This window comes from Muntiacus reevesi, chromosome 15 (assembly GCF_963930625.1).
Source record: "Muntiacus reevesi chromosome 15, mMunRee1.1, whole genome shotgun sequence".
NCBI classification, from domain to species: domain Eukaryota; kingdom Metazoa; phylum Chordata; class Mammalia; order Artiodactyla; family Cervidae; genus Muntiacus; species Muntiacus reevesi.
Genome location: NC_089263.1, coordinates 41,742,871 through 41,768,706, shown reverse-complemented (window position 1 = coordinate 41,768,706; position 25,836 = coordinate 41,742,871). Strand labels below are relative to the sequence as shown.

The 25,836-nt window shown below is 45.4% G+C and overlaps 1 protein-coding gene across 1 annotated transcript in view; it reads right to left on the bottom strand.

Annotated features, from left to right (window-relative positions):
• Nucleotides 1-6,320: 6,320 nt before the first annotated feature.
• NPAS3 (neuronal PAS domain protein 3) overlaps nucleotides 6,321-25,836 on the bottom strand; it is an 811,965-nt gene continuing 792,449 nt past the window's right edge. The window contains exons 10-12 of the mRNA XM_065906065.1: nucleotides 16,476-16,623; nucleotides 12,782-12,906; nucleotides 6,321-10,759 (exon numbers count right to left, since the gene is read on the bottom strand). Coding sequence (XP_065762137.1) covers nucleotides 9,375-10,759; nucleotides 12,782-12,906; nucleotides 16,476-16,623 — 1,658 coding nt within the window. The 3' untranslated portion in view covers nucleotides 6,321-9,374. The remainder of the gene's footprint in view (nucleotides 10,760-12,781; nucleotides 12,907-16,475; nucleotides 16,624-25,836) is intronic.

Sequence of the window (25,836 nt, the reverse complement as noted above, 5' to 3'; positions counted from 1 at the left end):
TGCCCCGTGGGTCGCCTGGTGCCAAGGGCTGGTGGGGTAGAGTGGCAGCAGCTTCGGGCACCAGCCCTACCTTTCCCTAGACCCAGTTTGATGCCAAGGAGAGGAGAATCTGATCTAAGTGCAGGCCATATGTCCCCAAGGGCTGCCCTCAGAGTGAGGCGTGACTGGGGCACTAGTTGGACTGGCTCGGGTGCATGGGTTGGGGTCTCCTTTCCAGGGGTCCTCCCTCTCCGTCGTTCTGGGTTGCATGGCATTGTCTGCGTGGCCTGCTAGTTAGAAGCAGAGGCCAATAAGCATCACTGTGCTATGGATTTAACCCTATTGTACAAGCTCTTCTCTGAAGATGGTACTTGCTCTATGTCGCTTTGCCATTTTTCTTCTGAATTGTGAGGTGTGCCTCTTATCGCGGGAGAGTAGGCCTATGACCTTAAGTGAGTTAAATTACTCAGTAAGGCAGTTTGACTGTGGTTACTGGGTTTGGAATTATTAATCTTCTGCAATGGTCTTGGGAAAGTGGTTTAGACCCGAGCATTCTGAGCACCTCTATTTCCTGACTCAAAGAGAGACTTGAGCAAGGGATTTACACCTGTTCTGAGTTCCATCCCCACTACCAGTCACCTATTCCAACTGAAGAAGGGAGCTATAGAACAGAGCCCAAGCTTGATGCATGTATATCACCATTATTTTAAAAAGGGGCACATTATTGTGTGGCTGTTACTTCTTTGACTTTCAGAGACTCTTTTTTTTTTTTTTTTCCCCTTTTTCTGTATTAGTATTGCCTGAAATGGAATAAATTTTCCATCTGGTTTTTATCTTCCAAATAAGATCTTTTCAAAGGAGCTTCTTTGGGGGAGTCTGGAATAATTAATTCTCTCCCCCTCCATCTTTCTCAATGCATTTAATTTGAACTTTCTTAATGAAAACTCATCTCTCATAAACGCTGGGTTGGCCCATTTTGTGTGTGCCTGCTCTGTCCTGCTTTGAGTGATGTGTAAATAAGAGGCAATCTGGTGATGAGTTTTGCTTGTGTGGTGCGGAAGGGTGGAGAGGGAGGAGGGTTTGATGAATAGAGGCGACCAGAAAATGTACTTGATAATAACATGGCCATGATTGATGTTGTAATTCCTGAAAAATTATCATTGTGATATAATTATTTGTTTATGAACTGTGCCCTGAGACTCCCAAGTTTGTGATTATTCATGGCACAGATAAAACTCTAAAGTCAATAATTCATCAAGGGTATAATGGTTTTGTTTGGGGGGAGGTAGGGGGTTCACGGGAATATTGCATCCTGTTTCTGACACTTCCGCTATAAATCTAAGAACTCCTTCAGTACAGGGAAGAGCCACCTCCTCACCCTCTGCTCCTCCCCCCTCCCCCTAAAGTGGCTTTAGAGATTTGCATATATTATTTTTAAAACAAATTAATTTTATCCTAGAAAATTTTCAACAGAGGAACATTATCTGGGTCACTCCTATTGGTGTATCTCGTGGCTGCCAGTAGAGAAATGAACAGAACAAAAAACAACTCTGCTTTGTCCCCAGGAAAGTACAAGACAATCTTACAATAATCGCTTTGATTCTAGTCCATGAAAGGAGGTCCAAAAGGAGGTCTACCCATTTTCAGAAAGTTGATAAGTTTGGCCTCATGATTTGTATTCGACTTTCAAGTGGATGATTTTACACGTACATATCAGCGATCTTGGCATCTTGCTGCAGTTCTGCTCCTGTGAAATGGCTGGTGCGGTAGTTCCTTTAATTCTTTCCATTTCCCTCTCATGGTTGTTTTTTTCCCTGCCTCAGTTTATTCACAAGAGAGTAACCCACTGGGAATTTGTTACGGATGCATTACGTGCTTCTATCCCAGGGTTCAGATCCCCTGGGGACGGGAATAGCTACCCACTCTAGTATTCTTGCCTGGAGAATCCCATGGACAGAGGAGCCTGGTGGGCTATAGTCCATGGGTTGGCAAAAGAGTTGGACGCGACTGAGTGACTAACACTTTCACTTTCAGAGTTCGCAAAGGTTGGGGCCAGGTCTCTCCTCTCTAGCAGGGCTGGGTGAAGATGTCTTGGAGGGCGCATAGAGTATAATGAAAATGAGCAATGTTTTCACAAGGACAGAGCCTTGCTCACCTTCCATGCCTCGGGAATGAGGGAACTTCTTTCCTTAAACTGCTTTTCCCCCAAGAACATGCCAACATTACAGGAGGCCTATATACACACTGAAGGTGGGAGACCTACCTTATCAAAACTTTGTACAAAGGCCAAGGTGATCTGGTTGACTAGAGGCTCAAGATGAAATAGCAGTTGGTTTGGCTGCTAAGAAGTGACTTCAGGTTCAGTCTGTTTTAATTAAATGCTCAGAGTCCTGAGCAGGAGCTGTAATAGGACTTGTAGCCCAGACAGGCACCAAATAACATTGGAGCCCTGTGATTGACCCAAGGTGCCATGTTTTAAAAGGGGCTGTTATGGGTTGAATAGCGTCCTCCAAAGACTCGATGTCTAACCTCTAGTACCTCAGCCTGTGGCCTTAATTCCATTTCCTTCTCAGAGTAGGGTCATTGCAGATACATTTAATTAAGATGAGATCCTATGGGTGTAGGGTGGGCCCTAATCCAATATGACTGGTCTCCTTATTGGAAAAGGAGAGATGCACATGGTGGAGAGAACTCCATGTGAAGATGCAGCGACAGGGTGACGATGGCCCAGTGATGGGGAGGCAGAGATCACAGTGATGTGTCATGAAATGCCCAGGAGGGCTGGTCCCCAACAGAAAATAGGAGAGAAGCAAGGAGCAGACTCTCCATTAGAGCCCTTCAGAAGGAATCAAGCTGCGTGACACCTTGAATTCAGACTTCAGGTCTTCAGAATTAGGAGAGAATAAATTTCTGGTGTTTGGAGCCAGCACCCAGTTGGTGGCCATAAGCTGGCCCTAGAAAACCAGTATGGTGGCCTCGACAGAGCCTGGTGCACCCAGATGAGGGTGACTAGGATGGCAGAGGGATCCCCCACAGTGCCATTGGAGGAGCCGTGAAAAGAACAGGTGATAGTTACCCGAGAGATTTACTGAAACTCTGATATCCGTCTTCACATATTTGGAAACTACTCAGATGGCAGAGGGTTGAGATTTAGTCTGTGAAACTCCAGAGGGAAGGTTTCAGTTCAACACCTTCTCAGTGTGTTCATCCATAAGGCCGGAAGGACCCTTCCCACTAGAATTAGGGAGATGTGATTTCTACACCAGAGTTTCTCTTGGTTGCTAAGAGTCTCTGGATGATGACTGAGTGCAGATAGCTCACCACTCATCTGTGAGGATACACTATTAAGGGATACCTTCTGGTGAATATAAGACCTGCTGGTCTAGCTCTCCATGGGCTGTGATGTCAAAGTTTACTAAGTTATTAACTGCATGGGCTCTTTCCTCTTCCTCTTTTATTCGTGGTACCTGACTTACTCTTGAAAACAGATTAAATAGTATTGTGGATGCACACACACATCCTCCAACCAACATTTCTTGATGGCCAACCCTGGGCCAGCTATATAGACTACCCAAGAAGGCAGAAATGAATGCAGTCGCTGCCTTATCCATCTTGCCATTCCTTTCTTGGTGGGAACTCAAAGCCATCCTGCCAAACCACATGGACATTTCTCACAGAATCTCTGTCTCTTGACAAGTCATGTTTCATCTTTATTTTTCCACGTGTCTTCATCCATCAGTGTTCAGTAGATCTTCACCGGGCCAAGACTATTCATAAATCATTGAGCTAGGCTGTGGAGGATACATGAAAATGAACAAGCCATGATTTGTGTCAGTGGTGAATTTACCAAGTCAGCCCCATTCTTTACAATGGTTTCCTAGGAGATACAGAAAGGCAGAAGCATCTAAGGATGTTAACTTACCTTAGCATCCCAGAATTGTTTCTTAAGCTGCTAGTTGTCATCATTCTTTGGGAATCATGCTCATGAACAAGGTTTGCCTTTTTTCATTACATGAAATGAAGCATTAGCAAAGCTACTCTTCCTTCTCTCCCAAGTCCTTCACTCTTTCTAATTTTTGAACCTGGATTACAATCTTCCTGGCTTGAACAGACTCTCTTCTGGACTTGAAAATATACATGACCTCTTACTTTCAATGCAAGGCATAGGCCAATTTGGTTTCAAATTACTTTAAATATGGTCAACATAAATATGCTTTGTCTAGGAGTAGGCAAAGATGGGTAAGAGTTATAGTCCAAAAGGACTAACAGTAGCTTCTATTTTTTTTTTTTAATTTATTTGATTACACTGAGTCTTCGTTGCCACATTCAGGATCTTTTTTTGAGGCCTGGGGACTATTATCTAGTCCCATGGAATCTAGTTCCCTGACCAGGGGATTGAACCTGGGCCCCCTGCATTGGGAGTATGCAGTCTTAGCCACTGGACCACCAGAGAAGTCCCCTAAGACCAGTTTCTTTATGCTCAAGTGAATGCGTGCCTTCCCTCTTGTCCTGCTTGCTACATTATGCTGTTATTGTTCCTTATTGTCAGATAAATAAGTAGTGGTATCAGCTGGGAAGAAGAGATACGGAGAGCTGGCCTTAGCTCCCTGCTCTGTCCATCACTTGCGCACTGAAACTTTGACAAAGTGACTTGCTGCCAGCCTGGGGAGGGAAGAGTTCCTGGGGGAGCCTGTGGGCAGCTTGTGGGGGGCTCAAGGCTCCCATCTGGCTGGCAGCCCCTTGGCTGGGGAAGTGGCAGGGCTGCCCCGTTGTCAGGGGTCTGCGCCAGAGCTCACTCCCTCTTTTTTTGGCTAAGAAATGTTCTTTATTTCATTGTGACAGACTTTTAGCATGGGTGGGTACAAATAAAGGACAGGAAACTTGATGCTAAGGATGCTTGAGCTTGTAAGAATCCAGGATTTCTACCATTTCTATTGCAGAAGCTCCAAATAATGTGGGGGTTTCAATTCACTCATCACCATGTCTGACTTCCCCTTTTCAACTCCCAACTGCTCCTAGCTCCAGATCTCAGGGCTGAAGGAGTGTCCAAAATTAAAGGGTGATGGCCAACCAACTTCGTCACTGGGCCAACAGAATTAGCCCTCTGCCTTGGTAGCCCCTCCTCCATGCAAAGCTCTGGAAGCCACAACTCACAGCTAAGCGCCAGCTCTGTCAACATCTTGAGAGAGAGTGCCTTGGGTAAGCTGGCTTCAACACTCACTGTCATCTGTTCAGGATTGTGTTTCCAGCTGTATCAATTTGTTTGCTTCTCAATCTTGCTCTCCTAAATTCTTCTGACTCTCAAGAGCAAAAGGGAAAAGATACATTTTGGCAAAGTAGTTGAGAGAACCCAGTTCTGTCTTCTCGGTCACTGTCTTCCTATTTCTAATTCTAAGTACTTATTTCCAGGGATCCAGAAAGGGCCTACTGGAGAGATCTAGAGACCCACAACCATAACCACATTACCATATCCACCAGTCTGAAGCAATTCTCCATTAACCAAAAGTACTCTTGAATTGGCAAATGTCATTGGAGACTCAGAGTAGGACATAATATTTACAACAGTCGGGAGATTTTGGACAAAGTATTTACCTTTTCTTTCTGCTCAACCCATCCACGTCTTCATTTTCTGGAGTGCACAGACTTAAAGGGTGACCCACCTGCATCCTTAACTTTTAGATAACAGTTGAAGTTTTTTCCCTTTGTTTATTTTTTGGAGTTAGCCAGCTGACCTGCCTCAAAGCGGGACAGGCTGGGTGCTGACCTACCCAATAACACAGCACAATCATGACTTACTTGGCTTGTCTGGAGAAAGAAAATACATATTTAGTATAAAGAGAAGCTATAAGCAATGGAACAGTTGGTTATACATTACAGCTTGTAATAAATGAAAATATCGAGTGCATTTTAAATGATTAATGTATGAAAACTGTCACCACTTCCTGTGCATTAATCAAGAAAAAAATGCACACTTCTCATAGTGGTTAATGTTGCAGGCCTGTTGTTCAGCTTTGATAATGTGCATAGCAATGCTCATATGACAATGAGTTTGGGTAGCTGAAAATTTAGGATGGTTGCAAGTTTGGTGTAGTATTTGGATTAGCATCTTAATCTGTGCCTTGTCAGCCTCATCGGTACACAAGCTATGTATTTTGTCCAAAACTAGCAAAAATATGGATGCTTAAAATTTTTTTTTTTTTAAATCAAGAATAATGACCAAGGTACCTGCTTAAACAAATACTACCAGCATTCATTAGTTAGGATGGTTACATGTAAAAGAAATGATGCCAGATAGTAACAAATCCAAGAGAAGTTTATTATGAAAATGGCACCTGCGGATGAAAAATTAAGTTACATAAAGACAACCATGTATGTGACATGTATGAGAATCTACAAAAGTATAAAAAGAACCCTGTTGTAAATGAAGTATGTACATTTCTGATTTGCAGCATTATCAATGGTCAATGAAAAAAAATGTTTCAAAATAAGCCAGGCACTCAGGAAGTTAGGTCCGGGTTAGCTTCACACAAAACAAATGTACCATAGCTGTCGCTTTGTAACGTTTTAATTTTTTTATATATATATTGTAGAGTTGGTAACACTGCTAAGATTTTTACGAACAGAATATCCCTTTCCCCATTATTCAGCTACTTGGCACCAGTCTCCTCATAAAAGTTTTCATATATTTGTACAAGAAATAGTTAAAAACACAGACACAGTCTTCACAGGTAATGAAGTGTTTTTTTTTTTTTTTTTCATTTTGTAATTTTAACACTATGGATTTAGACAGCAGCTGTGATTATCTGTTAGTTTAAATCACCAGAAATCATTCTGACACAACACGGAAACATTTATAAAAGAAAAAAAAAAAAACAACAACAGCTGTCTAGCTGTTCTTTGTAGCTGATAGGTGCGTTCCTTTGATTGTTCAATAGCTAGAGTAGAGCTTCCAAAATTAATCTTTAAATTTCATGATTGGCCTTCTTTACCTTCTAAAACGACTCAGATCCTTCAAGTAAGCACTCGCTATTAAAATTTGTGGCATTAAACTTCTTTTTCTTTTGTTACTATTCCACAGTGGTTTGGGCCCAACTCATGGAATCAGAGGGCCAGGAGGAATCCACTCAACACAGTGATATTCAAAGGACAGCCGAGTTACTCTATTAGCATTGCACACATAAACAAATATATATGACAATTCTATAGTCCATCCCCCCCCTCCCCTTTTGTTTTTAAAAAATGTTGGTTGACCTTTGAAATAATTTTCTGTCTCACTGGTAAATTGCTTTATATATTGCTCCATCAGCCAACCTGGAAAGAAACCAAAGAAAAGCACCCACTGCTTATAGGTAGAGCACAAGGGACTCTGGGAATGTTAACAGCTGAGGCTATATGGCATCAATTTATTTCATACATCTGAGCATTATTCTTCAGCGCGTTGCGTGGCACTGCAGAAGAAAGAGTCGTACCCAGAATTCCGTTGTGGGAAAAAATGGCTCCATTAACCTTGAGCTAGTTAAGAGTCTTTTTATCTCTGAGAATGAAAAAGGAGAGAAGTTGGGGAGAAGTTGGGGTGGTGGGGAGACGAGGCAGGAAAAGGGGAGACCAGAGAGAGGGAAAGAGGGGGGATAGGTCAGGAGAATATACACCAGTAAAGCAACAGCAGGAATCTTAAGGAGTGGAACGGAAGTCACAGACAGTAGAAGCAGCATAGGGTGACGTTACAGAGGAAGGCCACCACACAAAAATCACTAACCCCCAAGAATCACTGATTCACTACGACTGCAGGAATGGGACTGTACCACTCCAGACTAGAGATAGAGCACAGAGAAGACAAAGGACAAAACAACTACATTAGCTTAGTATATACTGCATATAGAAACACACATTGAAACTGCAATGGACTGACGGCCAAGGACACGTACACAGCGCACACGTTACAGTTCTCACATCTGTTATTAGATGCCTCAACAAACAGCTGCCAAAAATGGAGTGGAAGAAGAATTTATACTCGACAGTCATTTGGAGTGTTTGACACTACACTGATTTCTGGCAACGAAGACAAAATAGGATATTATTTTTTTCCGTTTTCTTTTTTTTCTTTTTTTTTTTTTAACTTTAATGTGCAGTTTTCAGTTGCAGTTATCTGTTTGAAGCTTATTTGAACCCATTCATTAGTTTTAAACCTTATTGGTTCCAACCTAGATATAAAAGAACCAAAGGGGAAAAAAAAATCCATCAAATCAGTCCCCCAAAATACAAATACAACCTTCCTTTTTTTTTTAAGCAAGAAACGAAAAAAAAATGTTAAATATTTTTTCCTTCTTTTACTCTGAAGTGTTATTGAAGTTGTAAAAAATTAGCCTCAGTTAGACTGAGAAAAGGAAAGAAACAAAGCTCAACAAAAGACAGAATGTACCTAAACTGCTCCTCAAGTCAGTTTGATTGAGTTTTCCAAAAACCCTTTTAAAAAGGGCTTTCCTGACCCATTAAATTTAATGTGAGGCTATGTTTGTTAGTTGGGAGGTAAATTTTAAGTCCTGCAGCAAACGTTAATGAGGGCTTTGTCTTAACTAACCAAGGAGACTGCAGCAATGGACTCCAGACCAGGACAGAACACACTTTTTGTTTGTTTTTTTCCCAAAACCCAGCCCAGGAGCTGCATTTTGTATGAAGACATTACAGATTAATAAATGATAGCACCATGGTTTTAGAAATTAAGTTAATGTTTCAGTAATTAACATTTAGTCCAACTTTTTGTTTTTAAACATTCTAGTCACAGGCCAGAAATTAAGCTTAAGAACCCAAATTATTTTTATGTGCAAGTAAGAAAATCTTAAAATCTTAACCATAAAAAGAGAATTAAATTCTGCATAAAATTCTAAAATGCTATCCCCCTATTTTCAAAGGAATCAGGAACAGAAACAAAACACCACCCCATTTCATTTGACTTAGTCAAACAGGGCACATTGTTTATCCTTGTCTCTTTCAATCTTGATCATATCAAGATCTTTACGAAGAACACCCAATGGTTGTCACTTGAGAAATCTCTTGACCACAAGACTGAGTATTCTATGGCAGAGGCATATACACATGAAAGACATCTCAATAAAGATGCAAAAGAGAGCAAAACAACCCAACACACATCTCAGAAGACAAAAGGGCAGGCAACCGGTCGTCTGACCCTCTGAAGGCCCCAAAAATAAAAAATATCTTTACAGGAAAGAATGAGTCCAGTGAAAGAAAGAAAAGGGGGTGGATCGGGGACCGTCGTGGCGAAGAGAAGATGCTGACCTGCTCGAATTCAAAGTGCTAGAATCAAAGGTCTAAACGAAAACGCCGACGATGCCTCCGGGGGCGGGCGGAGACCCCGCCAGGCCGCCAGGGGGCGCCGCTCAGTCCTCCTTGCGCTCCAGAGTCTGTGCCGCGTGGATGCCGTTGCTGTAGACCGGGAAGGGCAGCGTGGAGAAGAGTCCCTCCGCCGTGGTGAACACGTTGCCGGCGGGCATCTGCGTCAGGCCGGCCGCGCTCACCGCGCCGCCGAACGGTCCCGACATGTTGAGCCGGTGCACGTGGTGGTAGAGCATCTCCATGGGCGTCTTGGGGTCGAGGGCGAAGCCCGGGCTGTTAACGTCCACGAAGTTAACAGCGTGCGCGTTGGGCAGCAGGTTGCCTTGCATGGCCAGGGTCACCTCGGCGGGGGCGTAGCGGATGGTGCCCGTGGTGTAGACCCTCTGCGCGGCCGTGCTGGTGGCCGCCAGGGTCCCGGTCACCCTGTGCACCAGCGGCAGCACGACGTTGCCCGCCTGCAACCTCTGCAGCGCCTCCAGGTCCCCGGTGTAGAGCAAGGAGTTGGCCGCGCCCGGGCCGCCCCCGCCGTTCCCGTTCCCACTCCCGCCCCCGGGGTGCTTGTCCCGCGGGGACGCCGACAGCGGGGGCGAGAGCGGGTCGGAGGCGACGGGGGCCAAGGCCGCGGGGGCCGACGTGCTGAACTGAGTCTTGCGGGCGGTGGCGGTGGCGGAGGAGGAGGTGCCGTCGGCGCCGGGCGGGGTGAGGACCGAGTCCGGGATGGCCACGTGCAGCCCCCCGCCGCCCGCGCCGCCGCCCGGCGGGGACGGGAAGTGCTCGGAGCTGGGGGGCTTGGTCATGCTGTAGGGCGACTCGTTCCGGGAGATCTCCCGGTTGGGCGGGTAATTCCAGATGCTGCTGTCGTTGTCGAAGTTGATGGGTTCTGAGATCTCGGTCTTGATTTTGAGCACCGAGGCACTATTGGGGGACGACAGCAGCCGCGGGGGCTCCACCAGGCCGGCGTCCAGTCCGCCCGGGCTCGACGCGCTGGACAGGCGCCGGCGGCTGGCGCTGCCGCCCTTCTGCCGTTTCCGCCGCTTCTTGCGCTTCTGGTGCTTGCTGGAGGCCTGCGCGCCCGCCTCGCCCGCGCTGTCCGAGTCCTTGGCGCTATCCGACGACAGCGACTCGCAGTCCTGCAGCCGCAGGTCCGACTCGCTCTCCACGTAGCCGCGCTCCACCTTGATCTGCATCCGGCCCAGCGCGCCGAAGCCGCCCCCGCCGCCGTCCTCGGCCGCCTTGGCGTTCTCAAAGTCCGAGTGCTCGAAGCTGTCGTCGCTGTCGCGGCTGTCCGGGTTGCTGGAGCTGTGGCCGTCGTCGTTGCAGTGCATGTCGTTGTCGCAAGTGTTGCCTGACTTCTTGCGGTCGGGCTCCGGGTCTTCGCTGTTCTCCGACTGGTTCCCCTTCTCGTCGGACTTGGAGTTCTCGTTGTCCTCTGTGTGGGGGGAGACACAGGAGATGTCAGGCTAGCAGCAGAACGCGCCCCTCTCACCGGCGGGGGCGGGGGAGGGGAGTGGGGCCGGGTGTCTTGTCCCATCCTGAGCTGCTGCTGGCTCTGCCACTTTGGAAACCTAAAGCCTTGGCTTTCTCTCTCGTGAGGACCGAGGTTATGGCGGGTGGGGGAGTGACTCCCAGAGCACGGGCCCCATCACCTGGAGGCTTGTTCCAAATGCAGAAGCCCAGGCGTCCACCCACACCTACTGAATGGGATCCTTCATTTGAACAGGGTCCCCAGGTGATTCTTAGGCACCTTAACGTTTGAGAAGTTCTGCAGAAATACTCAGGGAGTCAGCGTGAATAACCCGGAATAAGGTGTCAGCGGCACAGGAAAATGATGATTTGCAAGGTGACCTCCCAAAGAGGTGTGCGTGTTCTACTGGCAAATATTTGCTCCTTATCGAAAACCATACTGTCTATTCCTAGAGTTGTTATTCTTAAGAGCACTGAATGTCATCGGATTCATTTGTGTGTTTTATTTTTATTCTGTCTTTTCCCCCAACTGGAATACGAACTCCACAGGGCAGGGAAATTTTGTCTTTTTGGTTCACTGCTATATACTGTATAATTAAGGAGCAGAGATTGTTCTGGAACTCTGCCCTCGTGAAGACCCTCAAACGCATGCCAAAAACTATCACGAGCCTCCTCACCTCTTCCTGCCTCCCTAAGGCTGTCTGGAGTAGAGGGCTATGTGTTCACAGGAGCAGGTTCCCAATGGATGGCGCTTGTGGTGGGGGAGCCCTAGTCATCTGCCATAGTTTAGGGAGGATAAAGGTTTTCTTAGTAATATAACCTCAAAACATTTAGGGATGATGCTGATTGCATGTCTCTGCTACATGCTTTTGGATGGCAGCCTGGACTGGAACCTTGGGCAACTCACATCACTTACTCTGGCTTTCCTTTATTTAGTAGAAAAGGTTGGGTTAGAAGAAGCTTAGACATTTTTGCAGTTGTAAATTCTCTGAGTTACGCGCCCCCTGGATCTATGTGTGCCTGTAGAAGGGGACTGGGGATTGGAGGAAAAGTAAATTTTTCTGTTAACTTTTCTATGTTCCAAAGAACTATTCAGTCTGCTTCCCAAAAGAACTAGGAAAGGGAAAGCATGGATTTATTCAGTATCGGTTCAGAAAATGACTAACGGTCCCGCACGCAGAAAGTCAGTTACTGATGCCATTGAGTATCCCACTTTAGGGATTCCATCCCAGCTTGGTGAGTGTGTGAACATTTGGGGCTCAAAGTCCCAGTCGGTCCGGGAGCAACAAAGATAGCCCTGCTGTGTGCTCTAGTAAAGAGGGTGGAGGAAGCTATGGGGTTAGGGCAGGCCTTCTTCCGTATGGAGAGCTGACACTAAGTGATGGCTAAATTAATCAGTCTCTCTGTATATTTGTGTGTATATATTTATATACCATAAAATGCCTATGTGTATTAATATATAACGACATGCATATATGTATGTAGTTTACATATTTATGTACATGTATGTGTGTGTTAGTCACTCATTCTTGTCCGACTCTTTGGAATCCAGTGGACTGTAGCCCACCAGGCTGCTTTGTTTAGGAATTCTCCAGGCCAGAATACTAGGGTGGGTGGCCATTCCCTTCTCCCGGGGATCTTCCCAACCCAGGGATCAAACCGAGGTCTCTCGCATTGCAGGCAGATTCTTTACCATCTGAGCCACCAGGGAAGCCCATATACATGTATATATTTATATAATACCACATACATAAGTGCGTGTTTTATATATGTGCACACACATATATAATGTGTACATATGAATGTAGTGGTATATAAGTATATATACATATGTGTGTTGAGAAAGGCTCAGTAATACCTTGACATGACTGACTTCTCTATATAAAATTTGACCAGTTTCATTCAGATGATGGCCCTCTGGCTGTTGCCCACCCCTCATATTTGGAAAGGCAAGCCTTAAGCACAGAACATGGAGAAGTTGTAATACCTGTAATACCTGAGGTGTCTTTAGAGTCTGACTCAGAGTCGGAGGTCTCCGAGGACTCCGAAGTTTTCTCCGGCAGGTGGGGGAGCTGTGCGATGTCCATTGGGGTGTCCTTGTACTCGGGGTTGCTGTGGGGGAGGGAGGCGTTCATCAGGAGTGCACACACCCACTCGGGATGGCTTGCCTTTGACCATCCTTTTTCCACTTCCGTGCCCCAAACTTTGGGGAGCTCAGAGAGTTAGAAGACTCACCATGAAATCATTTCTCAGCTCATCACAGGACTTTTATAGAAGCTTGGAGTGCATGGCTGGGGTACAGGTGCGCCTTGCTACAATGATTGAATACCCAAATGCTACAAGAAAGTCACTGAAAAGCTTTTAAATAATCAGATACCACTGGGGGCCAGGGAACTGTGCTGCTTAACATTCCACCCCGTCTCACACCTGGGGGAACAGAGGATGCGCAAAGCACCCTCAACAGTTCATCCCCCTGCCTCCTGGCGTGCCCTGTCTGCTCCTGGGCTCCTAACGAGGCCCTCGTTTCAGCATCCTTGTGTTGGCTCCTTGATGGAGCTCCTCTGCTGTTCAGAGGCTATGTGTGTGTGTGGTGGGGTGGTGGCGGGGGTAGTGGGGGGCAGAGCCCCCAGTGCCTGACGATCTGACGGATGCACAGGTGCACCTTGGGCTGCGTGGATTATGGCTACTGAACTGTCAACACACCCATTACAATCACATTTCCATCTGCTCATGTGGTGTACACCTGTGGCTTGTTAGCTGAGATCTGATTGCAGTGGGGAGAGTCCCAGTGTGAAAGAGGCCCTAACAGAATCGATCTAACCCCATCTGCACAACGGTGCTTAAGTTTTGTTCCATTTTTAATTCAGAAGAATGCCTCTCCTGGAAAAGGGAGTGCGTTCGGTCAGTCTGAGCTAGCGATCTTCGTGGAATGCCACTCCAAGGCCAGCCCGGCACCCAAGCAGGATAGGCTACCGTCATGTGAAGGTACAAGGAAAGCCTCTTTTCTCCAAATGGAGAATGCCCTCTTCTGTCCTCCTGTTGATATCATGGCCAGTCAGCCAGACACCTACCATTGGTGATTACTGGCTCCCTAGCTCATTTCTAGTGAAATTCCTACATCAAAGAGGCACTGTTTCAGTAACTGCTCTACAATCACCAATATCCTGGGGGTGGCGCTAATTCTCTAAGATAAATGATTGGGCATTTAGCGTTTACTCCTTAGTGTGAATTGGTGTCAGCAGCAGAGCCTTTTCTAGACTATCAGCTGAGCCGATGGTGGGAAGGTGGCCTCTGTGATTCTACCACGTGTTGTAAGGGCACAGGAAGAAGACTGGAGGAAATGGCTGAAGTAATTTCAGAACAGGGAACTGCTAGCCTGGAGGGGGCCCAGAAGTGAGGGACTCTGGCTAGGAGAGGGAGCAGAAAATTACTTCCCCGGGGAGGAACAAAGGGTAAGAAGATGGGAGGGGAAAACCAGCGTCAGTAGTTGCTATCTGGCCATGGCCAAGGCCTGTTTTTGTAGACCTCCAGGCGAGGAAGTGATCCTGGTGAGTGGCAGACTTGGGGGTCCTCCCTCTCACTGGAGCTCATCTTTTTCAGCCTCCGTGGTCCAGCTGCCGAGAAGGTTTCACAAGTTACTTGTCCTCCGACTGACAGTCTTCTAGTAGTGAACCCACGGCAAGTCTTCAGGTCTGCGGAAACAGGTCTGGCTGGCCTGAGGCTGAGGCTTTTGAGCCAGGAGGCTGGTCTTTGATACCCAAATTGCTTCCTTCCTCTCCAGATGGAACTGGATGGAACAGGAGCAACCAATGCTCATGAGTCTGTACTGTGTGATCCTCGTCTGGACCAAGAGCGTGGCTCCAGAGTAGCACAGACTGACCTCTTCCTAACCCTCCCCTCTCCCTCTGTTTGGGGGCAGAGTAGGAAGTCACGAGGCTGATGAGGCAGTAAGAACCCCATGGGAAGAAATCTCCTTGAATCAGGTGAACAACCATGGGATGAGTTTAGCGCTCGAGGTTCCAGCTGCTGGGGACCAGCCATCTTTCAGACTTCTGTGTCCCTGTTACTCATGTCTAATGTTTTTAATATTTATTTTTATTTATTTGTTTGGCAGCCCTGGTTCTTCGTTGTGCCACCCAGGATCTTTAGCTGCAGCATGGACCAGGGAAGTCCCACTAACATCTGACTTTTAAGAATAATATATCTCCCTGGCACAACACCATTTTTGCCTAGCCAGTGAACATCAATGCTGCAATACCTTATTCTGTTTTCTCTTCGGCATGTGAGTTTTTATAACCTTCTGCATTGCCTAGAGCGACTATTCCATAAACCTCTAAGTAAAAGAATTCCCTGAAAGCAGAACCCACCTTGAGTGTATCACAAACAGCATAGTTTGCATGAAAAGCAGGCTTTGGAGAAAACCCCATTAAATACCCATACTTTTACCTTTAGAGAGACTTAATGTAGAGTAGAAGAGGTCAAAAAAAGGAAAAAGAAAGTAGATGAATGAAGACTCTTCTAAGTGGTACGCATTAAAGCCCTCTCTAGAGCAATAATCATTAGCGCCTGATTGATATGCTATTGGGAGCAGGCACATTCATGCCTTCCAGTCACCAATGGAGGCGAAAACACTGAAGGGTCAGCGTGCTGATGAGCCACGGCTGTCAGCACCTCGGTCTCAAAGAAAAATGGGATTCGGGTACTCCCTACCGAGATTATCAGCCAAAGGGCAACAACTTCCATTCAGAACACCTACTGGCAGCTCACCTCCTAAGGCCACGTGTGGGCCCTGCTTGGTGGCTTTAGGCCAAGAGAAACCAAAGACTGGAATGACGGTGATGGGAGGGAGCCAGGCTGGGCAGTTGGAGGATTTCCTAGCAGGATTGGTGGAGAAGATCTCAGACAGCTTGTCCCCAGATGCAGACCACCCAGGCTCTTCATCTTGGTTACCGTGGCGCTGTCTGAATGCATAGGCAGCAAGCATTTGCAGAAGGAGACAGGAATGGTGTTGCACACTGGAATTCAGGAAACTGTTGAGCTTGGCTGCATTAATGGATATAAATTTGATGATGCATTCAAGTAGCGGTCACACTTGCCTGAGATCACAGAGCAGGCAAAAGAAGACTCCTTCATTTGTATACTGAAACTGTCTCGATTCTGGTGAAGTGACTCCCTTCACTTACCTAAACTTGAGTGCTTGAGGAATCTAACCCTATGTAATATGCTCAGGGCTTCAAAGGGATGGGATACAAGAGGAATATAATGAATTCTGTCACTTCTTTCCATCCCCTTTCACACCATTTTTGCAGGGGTTGGAGTGCATGAGTATGAGAATGTGTCGGGGAGAAGGAGATGCTTTTTGAATGTTTCCACTGGAGGCAAATGTCTGTGTTCTTTATCTGGCCCGAACGTTTGTGGGGAAACCAAAGCAACTTCTGCAAAGCCACCCAAGTGGTTGCTGACCGGGAACTAGTGAACAGTTCACAGGTCTGCCCTGGGAGTCCCTAATGACATAACTTTGAGCCTTTCCCATTTCTTTGACTCTTGTGGAAAGAAAAGCAGAATTTCCATATAATTCCACACCAGATACTGTCAAAAGATAATACAACATGTCAGCTATTAACCATTGGGCTTTATCTTTTATAACTGAGATAGGAATGAGAAAGAATTCGGAAATATACCTCAGAAGATAGTTCACCCAGATGATATTCTTCTCATTTGCGTTCTTGGCGTTAATAGCTATGGTGGCACTAGACTGGATCCAAATGTAGCCTCCGTTCTTCTGCATCCAGCGGTAGTATTTGGTCACACACTGGCCCTTATTCAGCACTAGTGAAAAAACAGAACAGAAGGCATTGCATGTTAAGACTGGGATGAAATGATCATCGTCTCTGCAAAATCTGAAGCTTAGAAAGAGGAGGTCTCGCATCGAGTCAGGGGTGCCCCTGTGTATGCTTAATGTAGAATGCCATTAGTAGGACAAATAAAATCACCAATTCAGTGGCGCGGCAGCTCTGGAGGTAGGGTTACTATGTTTGTAGCAGGACTTGATTCCGTTTGGGGCAGTCATACTGTGAAAGGAAGGATAACAGGACTGCAGATCTTGCTGGCTCACAGAGCGCTTAATGCGGTGTGGATGTTGTCAAGGGAGGGTTTGACGTCAGATGGGACCACAGGCAGATCTGGGTGTGATTTATTCATGGCTTCGAGGTAGCCCCCTCTGCGATTCTGGATATCTGAATGGTTCCGAAGATGCTTTCCCCTCTGTCTTTGATCATTTCACCTCAGCGCGAGCCATCTCAACCTGTGTCCTTATACATCGGTGCCTTTTGATCCCGTTGAACAGAATTTATAGCATGAACTAAATCTACATGGGTCAGTTGGGAGATTCTGGGGAGAATTTGCTGAACGTTGGAACAAAATACATTCCCTCACCAAGTCAGAGAGAAAGGCTGGCCTAAGGGAGGCACAGGATTGACTTGGCTAGAGCTAAACAGAGTGACGGCTCCGCACGGACTCTGAAATATGGCCCCAAATGAAGGAACAAGTAAAAACAATCAGTAATGTGAAACGGTGCCATTAAATACCCACGGAAAGAGAGCTTTAAAATGCAGATGTTAAAAGTGATACTTTAACCAAAATCTTGCCAAGTTGAAATGGATTTGATTTGTATCTGGGTACTCCTGAGCTAGTAAAAGGGGGGAAAGTGCCATAAATCAGCCCCTGGAATAAAGTGCTGTGGATGGGAAGGGTTTAAAAGGATGCCGGAAACGTGCGCAACCTGCTGTTATCGCTGGGAAGGCAATCTCAGTGAGTGCACTCCCCCCAGCAGCGCGCCAGCGGCTGGCCACTAGAGGGCAGTGTGCACTCGTCCACGCTGCCCACTTTTGGCATGTCCTTGTCTCCGTCTGCTAAAATGAAAAACCTCTAACTGCTGTAATAAATTTGGCTAAATTAGCTGCTAAATGGTTATCTCAAGTAATATGTATTTGCATTAATCATCTTGCTCTAAACCAGAACAAGCCAGAGTCCTAAAGACGTAGTAAATTCATATTGTCCATTTAATTATGGCTAATAAGTGCTTCATATACAATAGTTTCATGAAGTACATTTTGATTTTTTTGGGGGAGGGGGTGTGGATGGGTAAAGGGAAGTCACTTTGGAAAAGAGCTGTGTTTAAGGCCGTGGAAGCTCTTCCCATTGTGTCTGAGCCCCTCTTCCTGGCTCTGAAAGTGGTCAAATATCAAACCTCCACATATTTTATCCATAAACACATCAATTTCAATGCTTTTCTCCCATTCTCCTATTTTTTTGGTCTCAAAATACACCAAATGGATGGTTGTAAAATTTAATGCTTATGTTTCAACAGTTGCTTGAAAATGGCTTGCTTTGATGAGTGCTTCAAACAGCGATGAGTTCTGTTCTGAAACTATTCTACAGTTTAGGGTATTTTTAAAACCCGGAACTGTCACCTTCTCTTGGTGGCGAGGCTCCACAGGTAGGATTGTACTCTGCTTTTGTAGGCAATTGTAAGTTCTGCCATTCTGCATGCATGGCTTCCCCGGCTACAAAACTGCGTAGTGAAGCTGAAAGCGGTAAAATACTGACTCTGCCATACAGTTCTTCTGTCAAACCATTGTTGCATGCAACAAGACGTGCTTTTATTCAGATCCTCTCAGCCTGGTTAACTATTAATAGAGGAACGATGGGTTATGAAATTCTGCCCACTATTTTCACAGAGAAAACTTAGAGTACCCCAATCAGTGGTTGGTGTAGAATTCTTCCTGCTGTGTATCTGGAATAAGGGCTTATTTCAGATGGTTCTACTCTTTTTAATAAAGGCAAAGAGACTAAGAAGTCCCTTTTTTAGAGTCACATGAAGAAAACACTGAGATGCTAGGCCGGACCAGCCCAACCTGGCTGGGGATTTTGGACTAGAATTTAACCCAAAGCATGCAAACATTAAAAAAAAAAAAAAAAAAAAAATCCACAATGCAGTGCATTGTTGTTGTTTAGTAGCTTCAGTCGTATCCGACTCTTTGCATCTCCCTGTCCATGGGATTCTCCAGGCCAGAATACTGGAGTGGGTTGCCATGCCCTCCTCCAGGGGATCTTCCTGACTCAGGGATTGAATCCATGTCTCTTATGTCTCCTGCATTGGCAGGTGGGTTCTCTACCTCTAGCGCCTCCTGGGAAGCTCCATGCAGTGCATAGCAAGAGGGCAAAGTGAGACAAAAATTATAAAGCCAAGTAAGAATTTTGCAGAATCAACATAAAGATCATCACCTCCTTCCTAATAATACTTTCTCTTACTTATAAACAAGCAAAATCTCCTTTCTGGAATGCAGGACCAGCAAAATTTCAGCCTCGAGAGTGGGCCCCATGGGTGTGTTGTGAGGGGATGGAAAGGCTTTATTTACTAAAAGACTGATGTGGTGTCACCTTTTTGGGTTCAGGCAGCATGACTCTGGATCTGATTAGGTGCATCTGTGTTTCCTGAGAAGATAAATACAATTTTATTAGGATCCATGATTACATGATGTTATTTATCACCCAGGCCAAGGGCCATCTGGCAGAGGGACCTCAGTGAGAGACAGGTAGGCTTAGTGAGGAAGTGGTGGGGAAAGGCTGGGGAGGAGGGGACCCGAGGGGTCCCCTGGGGAATCAGGGGCTACTTGAGTGCCTCTCCTTAATGTGATCAGCACCACGGAGCAGATCCAGGGGCCCGTCACTGTCAGGTCAAGAGGAGAAGTTTGATTTAATCCATTGATTTGCTCTGGGCCAGCCTGACAAACAGAATTCTGAAAAGGGAGACACCCTAGCGTGGTGTTAGATCAGGATCATTTCCCAGGATCAGTGTTTTCTGAATGACACCCCCCGTATGTCTGTGGGACTCTAGTAACTGGAGATAAGGCTGGCTCTGAGTTAGCTCCTACTGTTGTTCAGTCGTAAAGTCGTGTCCAACTCATTGCATCCCCATGGACTGCAGCACCCCAGGCCTCCCTGCCCTTCACTATCTCCTGGAGTTTACTCAAACTCATGTGCAATGAGTCAGTATGCCATCCAACCATCTCATTCTCTGTCACCCCCTTCTCCTCCTGCCTTCCATCTTTCCCAGCTGCTGCTGCTGCTAAGTCGCTTCAGTCGTGTCTGACTCTGTGTGGCCCCGTAGACGGCAGCCCACCAGGCTCCCCCGTCCCTGGGGTTCTCCAGGCAAGAATACTGGAGTGGGTTGCCATTGTCTTCTCCGAATCTTTCCCAGCATCAGGGTCTTTTCCAGTGAGTCGGCTCTTTGCATCATGTGGCCAAAGTATTGGAGTTTCAGCTTCAGCATCAGTCCTTCCAATGACTATTCAGGGTTGATGTCCTTTAGGATTGACTAGTTTGATCTCTTTGCAGTCTAAGGGACAATTAGCTCCCACTATATGAAATGTTGACCATAAGATCACCCCAGTGCTTTTGGTTTTCCAGAGGACCTATAAAAGAGGTCACAGTGGAGTTTTGCTTCTTTTGAAACGAACAGGGAATAATTTTTGCTTGAGGCTCTAGAACATAAGTGTATGATTTGTGGATGAAGTTTCCTTTTTTTTTTTTTTTAAATCATACTGGCAAATCAGTTGGATCATTCCAGCTGTGCCAGAGGCAGGATCTGACAGCTTTTCCTGAGCTCATGTGGTTCTAATCAGCTCAAGAAGAAAAGCCACCTTGGTGCCAGTTTGAAAGGGATTTTTAGTTTGTAGTAAGTTAGACAACTTGATAAACACAAAAACTTTCTCGATTCTCTCTAATCCAGGGCTGTTATTTTTATTTTGGGATTCTAGCTTTAAATAATGGAGAGAAATGAGAGACTGTTTTAGCCTATTTTACAAAATCCCTTTTGTGGAGAAAAACAGAAATAAGCATGATGTAAGTTACTTGATATGGGCTTTGCAGATGCCTCAGTGGTAGAGAATCTGCCTGCCAATGCAGAAGACACGGGTTCGATCCCTGGGTGGGGAAGATGCCCAGGAGAAGGAAATGGCAACCCACTCCAGTGTTCTTGCCTGGACAGTCCCATGGAGTTCAGAGGAGCCTGGTGGGCTACAGTCCATGGTGTCGCAAATAGTAGGACATGTCTAAGCATGCATACACAAAGTTACCTGATACAGAAGTCCTTAAAAAATAGTTAATTGTCTCTTGAAAAGAGATAGATACTCAACAAACCCATGAGCCCAGGAGAACATTCATAACAATATGCTCAAACTATAAAGAGAAGAAACCGAGAGAGAGGAAATATTCATGTGGATCATATTTTTAGTCTTGCTCCATGATAGGGTCTGAGCACTTCTAAAACATAAGCTGGCATCTTCTCTTTAATTAATCTCAAAGTTTGCTTTTTGCTGTCCAGACTTTTTGGTAGAGCAGCCTATGTGTGCCTACTGAACTCAATGGTCACATCATAACATTTCCAGAACGATGTCCTTAAAATTGGGCAATAAGAATTAGTCTTTTTTTTTTTTTCTAAGTATTTGTTTTTGACTGCGCTGGGTCTTGGTTGCTATGCTCAGGCTTTCTCCATTTGCGCTGCACGGGCTTCTCATTGCACTGGCTTCTCTGCAGAACACGGGTTCGAGAGCACAGGCTCGGTTGTGGGGCACACAGACTTGGTGCCCTGTGGCACGTGGGATCTTCCTAGACCAGGGATCGAACCGGTGTCCTCTGCATTGGCAGGCAGATTCTTAACCAATTAATTTTTATTTAAGGATCTCGAAACACTGAAATGGCCTTGTCTTCGGTTTTGGAGGGTGAATGTGAAGACAGGGAGGCTGAGTGTGTAAGTTTCCCAGATGCCCTCACAGTCTTGGCTGGTCCCAGGCGTAACTGTGGACGCCTCTGTTGCTGCATGAGGACATGCTCTTTCAAGCTCCGAAGTCTTGCTTTCAGCTGCTATGGCTCAGCTCTGAGAAAAACCAAGAAGCTGTCACTAGCGCTGTCCCACCGTCCAAGCTCCAGATGCCTTTGAGTTACAGAGTTGCTCTGCAGGGCAGGGCTGACCCTGCATTTGTGAGAAGGCGCCATCAGAGACTGGGAGAGACTTCCTGGCTGAACCATTCCAGCCCTGCTCATCTGACCATTTCTGTCTCTAAGAGTCAAAATATCACCCGCCTCTAATTGTGAAGGGAATGGCGAATACAGTTCAAAGAGAAACGTGGTGGGCTTATGTTTTAGAACACGTGACTTTTTATATCGCCTATGTATTTTATGCCCAAAGAGAGGATGCTCAGCTCGATTTGCTACCTTTTTAAAAAGCCACCCAGTCTCTTGGTTTGCGCTCAGTGGCAGGCATACAAGAAATGTCCTACTTGTAGAGAAAACCTCCCCACCCCACCCCCAAGCCCCTTCACATCTGAGGAGCTCTTGCCAGAGTGCACAATCATGGCTCTGCACGCAGTGGCCAACAGAGGGATTTCAGTGTTCCTGGGGAGAACTGTGTCCACGGAGACAGACTGATGATTGAAGGACATAAAGGAAGCCTGTGTCTGTGGCAGGAACATAACTCTCTTCGTAAATCAAAACAAATCAGTCCAAGTTTGCCTTCAGAAATATGGAGGAAAAAAGAGAACATGCTCTCTTCCTGTTGGGCCGTTCTACAAAATCAAAAGCCAAAGATTCTAAATAGTGAGTTACTTGTGCCTTCAAAAGAAGGAAGCAGTCTAATTCAGTTTGAAGAGGCGATGAAGAACACATCTCAAAAGCGGTCTTTTAGCAGAGTGCTGCACAAAAGGACGTTTTAGAGGTTTGCATATGCATTGAAAGGCTGCAGTACTTGGTGTATTCAGGTAAGTATAGAATCAATAGGAAATGGTGAGATCATCGGGGAGTTCACACTGGACATTCACACAGCTGGACAAAGAGCTTCATTATCGCCATGGTGATATGGGGATGCATCTGCTGCAAGGCTCACCCCACACCCCACCCCTGCCCTTGAGCTGCCTTCATAAATGGCTGCAGAGAATGGGGAGCGGGTGGGAGGGGGGCTTTCTGCTAGAAACTCAAAAATTATTTTTGACTTCACTAATGTAGAGAGCTTGGAAAGCTGGGGGTGTGCTAGAATTGCACTTTTGACTTAATGCCACAGTTGGGTGCTTAGCTATAGCCACTGGTTTTCTTTCTACATTCACAAAACTGGCAGATGAAACATGAAAAAGAATACTGACTCTTTAATCTCTGCTTCTCCACCTAAGGCCCAAGGCAGGCTGACAGGGAACTTCATTCTGGAAACAGGACTTTTTTTTTTTAATTCTGGATTACTTTTTCCTCTCCTTTTGAAAACTGTGGGCTATAGGGGAATGAACCTGACATAGACTTAAAACAAGAACAAGTTTCTTTATCTAAAAAGTTATAGTCCTTGATGCTTACAGGAAGGTCATTTTCAAAACCCACAAGAGAAGCAGTGTTAGAGCCAGGAACAGTGCATTGAGTGCTTTATTTACTTGCAGTAGAGACAGTTTTTCATTTAGAACTGCTCATAGGATCAAGCAAGGCTTTGATGCCATGCAGACTTTCCTATAGATTTTGCAATTAGTGAACTGGATGTCTTATATAGCAGGCATCCACAAATTGGTTTTTAGTTTTTTTGTAAATTTATGCACCGAGCAATATTTGGTCAAGTTTAATGATATTTGATACTTAATGTGAGTTAGAGCTTAAGGACAGAAGACCGTGCGTGTGTGGATGGTCTGTGAATGACTGTGCATCATCTATGGATTTTTTCCCTAATACCCTAATGACAGGCCCTGCTTCAATCGCTATCTGTGTGATTTATAACCTCAGAAGAGGTTTTTTTTCCTGTACCACCGCCGATGGATAGATTTTTATTAACTGTTAATATTGAATCATGCAGAAAACTTTTCATTGATTGAAAACATGTCAATTAGTTAACTTTAAAAAATAAATTCCCCTTTTGTTGATCATAATGTGCGGAATTGGAGACCAATTTCAATTTTATTTCAACGTGGAGAGGATCATGTTCTAGGACTGGAAGAATCAAAGTTATGGTTGGCAAGAGTGACATCTGAGATCTTAGATTTTTTTTGGTTTCAGTCCAACCAGGGAGTTTTAATACTCTTTATTCCTGCTCTTCTTGACCTGGGACAGTTAAGAATAGGGCATTTTTTTAGCCCCCATACCATCTTTTTTGGTGGGGGTTTCTTATATAAGGGACACTGAACTCTTCAGCATGGAATTAAGGTTTGTGACCAGGAAATCAGGGAAACGGTGGATTTATTCACTCATTCAAGAAATAATGTTGCTGAAGCTGACTTCTGTGCCAACACTGGGGGACAGCAAAGGGAGCAGAGCCTGTTGCCCGCCTGTCCTCCTGTCTGAGTCTCAGTCGGTCCTGAAAATTTCGTTTCCCTTCCCGGGGACTGATTGAGGATTGGAATGTGATGAAACCTCAGACAGCGAGATTCAGGGGGAGGTCTCTCAATTGTGGGAGACTGTTGAAGAAGTTTTCTGTCTTCTGAAAGTAAGGATTTGCCTCTCTTTGCCTTTAAACAGGAGACAGATGCTTACCAGTCACTTTCACTAATAAGTTTATCACAAGGATGACTTATGGAAAGTGGTGTGGAGGCCCGTGAACACACAGCGGGTCCATCCTGGCCAGGGTGAATTCTTCACTTCCTTTAAAAATGAAAGTGAAGCACTGGGATGTAGGGAGACCTACAGAAAGGTTAAAGAGGAGGTGAATCTTGTAGTCAGGTTTGTTTTATGTCTCTGGCAGATCCTGTGTTTCAAGATACAGTTCCTTCACTAAGTCTACAATCTCTACCAAGAAATATCTAAGTGGTGAGGCATAGGTATGCAAAGACTAGTGTTCCATAAAATTAGGACTATTTAAAGGAGCTTAGGCACATTTCACCAGTTCACCTGTTCTGTTAAACTGTCAGAAAAACTGGTGCTTTATTGTGAAAACATTACAGATTCTCCCACGTGCGGTCATCGTTGATGGTCCTCTAAATAGCAAATCTGCTACTTTTTGAGTAAAAGGACTCTCATTTGGGGCTCTATGTGTGGTGGACTTCCACCATGCCTCAGGGAGATAAACCTTGATTGTTTAAACCAGCCATGGTAATTCTATCCAGTGCGTGGCTGAGGCTGGGGCATTTGATGAAACGCTGGGCAATGAGACTTTCCAAGAGAGCCTCCAGGGATATTTTCTTTCAAAAAATGAACAGAGAGTAGCAGCTGACCCTCCCCTGACTTTGGACACTGTCCGATGAGGCACATTCATTGGCGGTGCTATGGTTGTCCTTTGATCACGAAGGGAAAGTGAAGATGATTATAAAGAAAGTTTATGTCATTTTTACTTGGGTTTTCTGTTACTTCCATAGGTGGGTTCTGGCGCCTCCCCAAGAATTCAAAGGAGGCCAGAGAGGGGATGGGTGTTCACAAAGAGGTTCAAATCACCTGTTCCTTAGTCAACCCTATATTAATGGGGAAACTTATGCTCAACACATACACAAACTAAATCCTATGTTGCTCATTTGTGTTCTAATAGAAATGTTTGAGGGGTTTTTGGGAAGGTATGCAGGGTGTCATTAAATCTATATTTCAAGCAAAGTAATTTAAAAAAATACAATGTCATCTTGTCCTTTATTTTGTAAGAAGTAATGGAATTGGTTTTATTTAGGGTAATTTATTTTGGTTAAAATGGAGGATTTAGAATTTTTTTTTTTTTTTTTTGATAGTGCTTTACAACAGCAGTGGGCTCGTTTCTCTCAAATATCAGGTGTTTTCTTTTTATGATAATAAAAAGCAGCTACTAATTGAAATGGTAATGAGGAAAACCCTAGGAATCCATGTTAGAATTGTATTAGAATGTATCAATGAAATCGAAGATCTGACTTCCCCTCTCGGTAGAGAGAAAAGATCATGTGTTATATTTTGTGTCCTTGCGTGTGCTCTTTGAAGCCTGGGATGCCCTTACCACCTACCCTTCCCCCACCCCTGGCGTGTCTCCTGACATCTTGGCCTCTTGCCAGCCCCTCTCAGTGGGAA